Genomic DNA, 8624 nt, shown 5'->3' on the forward strand with positions numbered 1-8624 from the left:
GTAGAAAAGTATTTTTTAAAAGAATGATGATTAAGAGATTATCTCTATTTTAAATTCTATACATACTAAAATAATTATTTTAAATAAATAAAAATACAAAAAATTAAATACAGACCATCTAAATGAGATATGAATATTTCAGATCTGATGAGTTTAGAATATACTGGTCATGTGTGGTTTATGAGATGCCGGTAATAACGATCTGTTAAAATTATTCTGGAAACTTGTTCATGGTGCTAGGTCTTAGCATTGAAATCGTGATTTTGAATTAAAAAAATAGTTTTTTTTAACATAAAGGGTGTTTGGATTATTTTGAAGTTAAAAAAAGATTAATATTTTGCCAGAAATTTTAAAATCAATAAAGGGCCTGTTTATAGAACAATTTATAAGCAACTGTTCAATCGCCAATTATAAGGAATTTTCATTACTATCCCAAACAGTCTGAAACCAGTCCCTTGTTTGCAATTTCAGCGGCAGAGCTGAGAACAGTCTAGGAGGATGTAGAGAGACAGGCGGCGCAAGATGCTACGAGCTGAAAGGCAAAAATCATCGGACTGTCACTATGCATTTATATTTATTCTGCATGCGCCTCAAGTTGTCCACTAAGAAGCCGAGAACCGCCAGAGTAGGTAGGATCGGAGCGTAATGGAGGACCAAAACATTTGACCTTGTTAACGTAATCAAGTGATTTTTTTATTAATACATATAATTTTTTATTGGAAGAAAATTTCTTTGAAATATTGCAGTGACTACAGCTCACAGTAATCAAATGAATTTGAAGACTTTCCTGTTTTCTTAAGTAATAGCTTTGACCCAATCTTCTCGTTCATTTTGCCTTTACACCTTTCCATACAATAAATTTCAAATTCATCTTTCCTTTCGCTACATAAGAAGCCGATCCGCAGGCCCAGGGACCATAAACCCATCCATGCTCCCCAGATCAGATCCTCGATTCTCAAACAAACCAAGTCCAGCCATGGCTTCGAATCAACAAGTGAAGCTTTTCGGAATCGTAGGAAGCCCAGTTGTGACGAGAGCAGAGATTGCTCTGAAACTCAAGGGAGTGCAATATGAGTACGTTCATGAATCCTTGACTAACAAGAGCGATCTTCTTCTCAAGTACAACCCAGTTCACAAGAAGGTCCCTGTGCTTCTTCACAACGAGAAGCCCGTCTGTGAGTCTCTTGTGGTCGTTGAATACGTCGATGAGGCTTGGACTGGCTACCCCATCTTGCCTTCTGATCCTTATCAAAGAGCCCTGGCTCGTTTCTGGTCGAAGTTCATCGATGACAAGGTGATTAAACACTTACTGCTTCGTCTTCTCTTTGTTTTCTTATTAGGAATTTGAATGATCGGTCACTAAACAGGTGTTATGTTGCTTGGTTTTAGTTGTTGCCCGCGGTATTTAAAGCAGCGTTCAACCCAGACGTGAAGGAGAGGGAAAAGGGAGCTGAAGAAGCAAGAGAGGCTCTGAAAATTCTGGACAACGAGCTGAAAGGGAAGTTCTTTAATGGAGATTCAATTGGGTTTCTGGACATCGCTGCTCTGTTCATCGCTTTCTGGATGCCGATAATTCAAGAAGCTGGTGGGCTTGATCTGTCCAGTGCTGAGAGATATCCAAAGCTAGAGAAGTGGGGTCAAGAGATTTTGAATCACCCAGTTGTGAAAGGAGCTTTGCCTCCCAGAGAACATCTCCTCGCCTCCTTCAAAACTCGCTTTCAGAGCATCGCTGCTTCAAAGTAGATGATCACATAAATTACCCATGGTCCATCTTCGACTTACTTAATCATCCAGTGTTGTGATTGAGACTGGGAATAAAATGTGTAACTAGGCTTCGCTCTTGCAAGGGAAACTGACTGTTCTTCGGTTTGGGCTATCATGTCATAAGTCAAGCCTTATTGTTTGTTGTCCTTTCTTAAATCTCATTTTTGTCGTTTTAGTCTGCTAGAGTTTTCTTTAACTTTTGTGTTTCCATGAAAGGACGAGGATCTCTTTTCTATTTGGTGCCAAAACTTCGAAATTCAATCATTTGTTTAATTTTGATGCGACTATCATTATCCCCTCTTGCCTTAAAATTGCTGAATGTGTCGCGATTGAGAAGGTTCTTAAAATCAGGTAAGTTTCTTATTCTGAGAAGAAAAAAATATTAAATGCTTTCAAAACTTGAGCAGAGTGAATGACACTCTATCATATGCCCTCGATAAATGACTAAAGAAAGTAGATCAGAACAGAAACTGAACCTCAGACCGAGAAGCCATAAAACTGCTAAACACAGATATTAGAATCTCCAGGAAAAGCAATGCCATGGCTTCAAATCCACAAACGAGGCTTTACTCTCTGAAACTGAAGTGGAACATGAGGAGGATGTATATTTTTTTAAAGGGGGGCTGAAGAACAAAATTGATCTTCTGATCCATACTCCAATACAAATCCAATTCATGGGGAGATTTCTGTTTTTCTTCACAATGAGAAACCTATATGCGAGCCACTTCTGTTCATGAACTGCTAAACCACTAATTATACTACCTTGATAGTAATTATAAGGCCTCATTTGTAGTTTACAAATGAGGTCGTATACTGGAGGTTGTACAAAGATATTGGGACAGTTCCAGTCAGTTGAACTTGCTAGACTACAGAAACTCGGTGCCCAAGAGGATTATTAGTCAAGAGGATTTGGATCCCTCTTAGTATTGGGCTTGGTCTTTCACGCCCTTAAGATGAGGGCTGTACAAGGGCGCTTCTTTTACAATGTGCAATACAGGCCCGGTCATTCCCGCTGCCCAACTTAGTATCTATTCTCTCTATTTGGGCATCTGTACAATAAATTTAGTCTCAATTTTCCCACGTGTGATTTTGGGGGGGGGGGATAGTTCGAATTTATAAAATTTTGTTTTTTTCTGGTCAGATGCATATTCAATGCTTATTAATTTACATAAATGATAATAAAAACATTTTAGTAAAAATGAACATAATTGTAGTTCAGAATTTTAAAAGGACAGTGTGATTTGATAATCTCCTGGAAAATGACAGTCGTGTGCAACTGCAAAAATTAATACCTAATTGCATGTACTTATAATGAGATTATGTAAGGTAAACACGTGGTTTTTGAATGATTCAACCACCAAGTCAAGTAAATTATCAGCCTTCTGTTTTTTTTTTTTTTTTGAGTCACCAAAGGAAATATCACACGCAAAATCACACGGACAAAGCAGCATGCCCATGAGTGTGTTCCAGGAGATGAGCTTTCCTATAAAAATGTGTCGCTTTTCCACCTGTCAGTTTCCACTGAAGAGTCTTTTTTAGCAGCATTAACGTTGCCTGTCTAGCTAATCTCGGATCGGATCGGGTCCTCCTAAACTAATCTTCTTCAACTACTCATCTCATAGATGTATCTACTACTACATCACACTGATGAATCGGCTGTATTCACCCTTAGCGCATCTTTACCCTCCTCGCGGCTATATAAGAAACTACCGAAGGACCCATCACATGCAGATCAGATCTTGAATGTCAAGCTCTGCGGCAAAAGAATAAGAAGCAGCAAACAGGCATATGGCTGAAAAGCAAGAGGTGAGGCTTTTCGGAATCGTGGGAAGCCCAGAGACGACGAGGGTAGAGATTGCCCTGAAGCTTAAGGGAGTGGCATATGAGTACGTTCACGAGTCTCCCACGAACAAAAGTGATCTTCTTCTCAAGTATAACCCAGTTTACAAGAAGGTTCCTGTGCTTGCCCACCACGGAAAGCCAGTATATGTGACTCTCTTGTGATTCTTGAATACGTTGATGAGACGTGGAAAGCTTGTCCCATCTTGCCTTCTGATCCTTACCACGGAGCCTTGGCTCGTTTCTGGTCCAAGTACATCGACGACAAGGTTAGAAAACTCAAGTTGTATTTTTTCTCTGTTTTCTAATTAGTAGGAATTTGGGCTGAGTTCTGAAATGCAAAATCATTAAACCTCTCTTAACATTTTCTATGATCATTTAGCTTATAAACAAGCTTTCTGCTTAGGGAAAAAAGTTTGTCTCTCTCCCTGAAATATTTGTTCAAAACAGGATTTTTTGTGCTAAATTGGATCGTCGTGCTTAAAAAAGAAGTAAACTTGTCTCTCCCACGCATAAAAACTCCCCAAAAGAGGGAACCTGACATAATAGCCACTACCACTTTAAAATTATTATCATAAATGTCTAATTCTTGTTCTTGTTTTTTGCAAGGCCATGCCATTCGTGCAACATGATAGTTCCTTTTGAGCACCTTAAAATTAATTAATTCACCGTAAATACGTACACGTTTTAAACTTCAATTAAAAGGAAAATTTTTTTTGAAGGAATGATGGTTAAAAGATTATCTCTATTTTAGATTATATATATATTAAAATAATTATTTTAAATAAATAAAAAAAGTCAAATAATGACCATTTAAATGAGATATAGATGTTTCAGATATGCTGAATTTAAGTGCACTGGTTCCATGCCCTTTATTAAGTCATATGAAGATCAGATGCGGGTAATAACAGATTTGTTAAAACTAATCCGGCAAAAACTTGTTTATGGTGCAGATCTTAGGGTGTGTTTGGATGAAACCAAACTATGGTTTGGAGAATAGCTTTTGGAGAATAGATTCTAAAAAAAATAGATTTTGGGAAGAATAGATTTTGTGAAAAAGTGATTTTGAGAAGTGTGAGTATTTGGATAGTTGTTATTAAAAGTACTTTTTATATATACAAATTGGCATAAATTAATATGATAATTATAGAAAAAATATATTTATATGATATTTTTAATTTGAAGGAATAAAATTGTTAATAATATATTTTTTATTAACATATATTAATAAGATATAAGATAATATAATTAATAAATAATTAATATGTATATATATTTATAAGATATAAGATTAAATATATTTATAAAAAATATGTTTATAAAAAAAACAACAAGATACATATCCTATAGGCTCTCACACTCTTCCTTTTTCCTCCAAAAATAAAAAATTTCTGCTTTTCTCAAAACCATGGTTTTGAACCCAAATCATGGTTTTGATTTTTTTAAGGTTGTTTGGCTAACATTTTTCTCAAATCATGGTTTGGGTCTTAAAATCATGATTTGGAGTGCTTGCCAAATACACCGTGCTGAAATTCATTTCTCACAGGAGAACAATGCTGGCATAAATTATTTGGACGATTCCATTACAATAAAATTGTGATTTTGAATTAAAAAAATAGTTTTTTTTGTTGAAGTTAAAAAAGATTAATATCTTGCCAGGAATTTTAAAATCAATGAAAACAGTCCCTTATTTTCAATTTCAGCGGTAGGGTGGAGAATAGTCTAGAAGGATGTAGAGAGATAGGCGGCGCAAGATGCCGTGAGCTGAAAGGCAAAAATCATCGAACTGTCACTATCCATTTATATTGGGCTCGTTTGGTTGTCACCTGAACAATATCAATTTTGAGTTAATAATTTGAAATCATGGTTTTAGAGTCTAAAATCATAATTTTAAGAGAAGTGAATATATTTTGCTTCTAATTCAAATTAAAGAGTATAATTGTATCTGTTAGAGTAGTTCTCAACAATAATATGACTTTAACATCCCTCAATTATTTTTTTATAAACATATTTAATCTTATATCTTACAAATATATATACACATATTAATTATTTATTAATTATATTATCTTATGTATTATTAATTATATTGGTAAAAAAATATATTATTAACAATTTTATTCTTTCAAATTAAAATATATCATAAAATCTATCTTTTACGTAGAAAATGTATTAACAACTATCCAAACATTTGGCGGCTAATACATATAATTTAACGTAATCAAGTGATTTTTTTATTAATACATATAATTTTTTATTGGAAGAAAATTTCTTTGAAATATTGCATTGACTAAAGACAGCTCACAGTAATCAAATCAATTTGAAGACTTTCCTGTTTTCTTCAAGTTATAGCTTTGACCCAATCGTCTCATTCATTTTTCCTTCACACCTTTCCATGCAATAAATTTCAAATTCATCTTTCCTTTTGCCATATAAGAAACCGATCCGCAGGCCCAGGGACCATAAATCCATCCGTTCCCCCCAGATCAGATCCTCGATTCTCAAACAAAACCAAGTGCAGGCATGGCTTCAAATCAACAAGTGAAGCTTTTCGGAACCGTAGGAAGCCTATTTGTGACGAGAGCAGAGATTGCTCTGAAACTCAAGGGAGTGGAATATGAGTACATTCATGAGTCCTTGACCAACAAAAGCGATCTTCTTCTCAAGTACAACCCAGTTCACAAGAAGGTCCCTGTGCTTCTTCACAACGAGAAGCCCATCTGTGAGTCTCTTGTGGTCGTTGAATACGTCGATGAGGCTTGGACTGGCTACCCTATCCTGCCTTCTGATCCTTATCAAAGAGCCCTGGCTCGTTTCTGGTCTAGGTTCATCGATGACAAGGTGATTAAACACTTGGAGCTTTGTCTTCTCTTTGTTTCTTATTACGAATTTGAATGATCGGTCACTCAACAAGTGTTTTCTTGCTTGGTTTTAGTTGTTGCCCGCGGGATTTAAAGCAGCGTGGAACCCGGACGTGAAGGAGAGGGAAAAGGGAGCTGAAGAAGCAACAGAGGCTCTGAAAATTCTGGAAAACGAGCTGAAAGGGAAGTTCTTTAATGGGGATTCAATTGGGTTAGTGGATATCGCCGCTCTGTTCATCGCTTTCTGGATGCCGATAATTCAAGAAGCTGGTGGGCTTGATCTGTACCGTGCTGAGACATATCCCAAGCTAGAGAAGTGGGGTCAAGAGATTTTGAATCACCCAGTGGTGAAAGGAGTTTTGCCTCCCAGAGAACATCTCCTCGCCTTCTTCAAAACTCGCTTTCAGAGCATCGCTGCTTCAAAGTAGATGATCCCAAAAATTACCCATAATCCAGCTTCGATTTACTTAATCATCCGGTGTAGTGATTGAGACTTGGAATAAAACACGTGTAACTAGGCTTTTCTCTTGCAAGGGAACCTGACTGTTCTTCGGTTTGGGTTATCACGTCATAAATCAAGCCTTATTGGCTGTCGTCCTTTCTTAAATCTCATTTTTGTCGTTTTGGTCTGCTAGATTTTTCTTTAACTTGTGTGTTTCATGAAAGCACGAGGATCTCTTTTCTATTTGGTGCCAAAACTTCGAAGTTCAATCATTTGTTTAATTTTGATGCGACTATCACTATCCCGTGTTGCCTTAAAATTGCTGAATGTGTCGCGATTGAGAAGGTTCTTAAAATTAGATAAGTTTTAGTCTGAGTAAAAATATTAGATGCTTTGAAGACTTGAGCAGAGTGAATGACGCTACAATGTGCCCTCCATAACTGACCAAAGAGAGTAGATCAGAAACCGAACCTCAAACCGAGAAACACGGATATTAGAATCTCCGGCAAAAGCAATGCCATGGCTTCAAATCCCCAAACGAGGCTTTACTCTTCGAAACTGAAGTGGGAGATAGGGACATATATTTATGAATGGCTGAAGAGTAAAATTGATCTTCTGGTCCAAACTCCAATACAAATCCAATTCATGGGGAGATTTTCGTGCTTCTTCACAATGAGAAACCAATATGCGAGTCGCTTCTGTTCATGAACTGCTAAGCCAATAATTATACAAAATATTGGGACATTCAGCTGAACTTGCTAGACTGCAGAAACTAGGTGCCGAAGAGATTTTTTTTTTTGGCCTGAAAGGTAATTCTATTCAAGATACTGTCGGGTTCTAATATGGGCTCCTCTTTCGGGTGTGTTTCGAACTTTGATTTGCTATGTTATGAGGGATTAGCCCCTTCTGCTAAACTCAACCGTCTATTGGTCAAAGAGGATTATTGGTGAAGAAGATTTGGATTCCTCTTGCTACTGGGCTTGGTCTTTCACGCCCTTAAGATGAGGGCTGTACAGGGGCTCTGTTTTCAGAATATGCAATACAGGCCCAGTCATTGCCACTGCCCAACTTAGTATCTATTCTCTCTATTATGACGTCTGTACAATAAATTTAGTCTCAATTTTCCTCCCTGTGATTTAAGGGGAAAAAGGTAGTTCGAATTTTTAAAATTTTGTTTTTATCTGATCAGATGAATATTCAATGCTTATTAATTTACATAAATGATAATAAAAACATTTTAGTCAAAATGAACATGGTTGTAGTTCATAAGGTTAAAAGGACCGCGTGATTTGGTTATCTCTTGGAAAATGATAGTAATATGCAATTGAGAAAAATTGATATCTAATTGCATGTATTTTATAATGAGACGATGTAAGGTAAACATGTGGTTTTTGAATGACTCAACCACCAAGTCATGTAAATTATCAACCTCCCGTTTTTTCTTTTCTTTTGTTTTTTTTTTTGGGGGTCGCAAAAGGAGATATCACACACAGAAAGCAGCATGCCCATGAGTGTGCTTCAGGAGATGAGCTTTCCTATAAAAATGTGTCGCTTTTCCACCTGTCAGTCTCCACTGAAGAGTCTTTTTGAGCAGCACTAACGTTGCGCGTCTAGCTAACCTCGGATTAGATCCTCCTAAACTAATTTTCTTCAACAACTCTTCTCATAAATGTACCTACCACCATATCACATTGATGAATCAATTTTATTCACCCTTA

General features: G+C 36.6%; 1 protein-coding gene across 1 annotated transcript; it reads left to right on the forward strand.

Annotated features, from left to right (window-relative positions):
• The first annotated feature begins 961 nt into the window (after positions 1-961).
• Positions 962-7026, forward strand: LOC114739654 (probable glutathione S-transferase). Its single transcript, XM_028927737.1, has 5 exons — positions 962-1294; positions 1390-1739; positions 3707-3717; positions 6146-6444; positions 6539-7026. Exons 1-5 carry the CDS (start codon positions 977-979, stop codon positions 6890-6892), a joined length of 1332 nt encoding a protein of 443 aa, XP_028783570.1. The 5' UTR covers positions 962-976; the 3' UTR covers positions 6893-7026.
• The last annotated feature ends 1598 nt before the right edge of the window (positions 7027-8624 follow it).

This window comes from Neltuma alba, unplaced genomic scaffold (genome assembly GCF_004799145.2).
Source record: "Neltuma alba isolate B1F8T4 unplaced genomic scaffold, ASM479914v2 tig00002863_pilon, whole genome shotgun sequence".
Lineage (NCBI taxonomy): Eukaryota > Viridiplantae > Streptophyta > Magnoliopsida > Fabales > Fabaceae > Neltuma > Neltuma alba.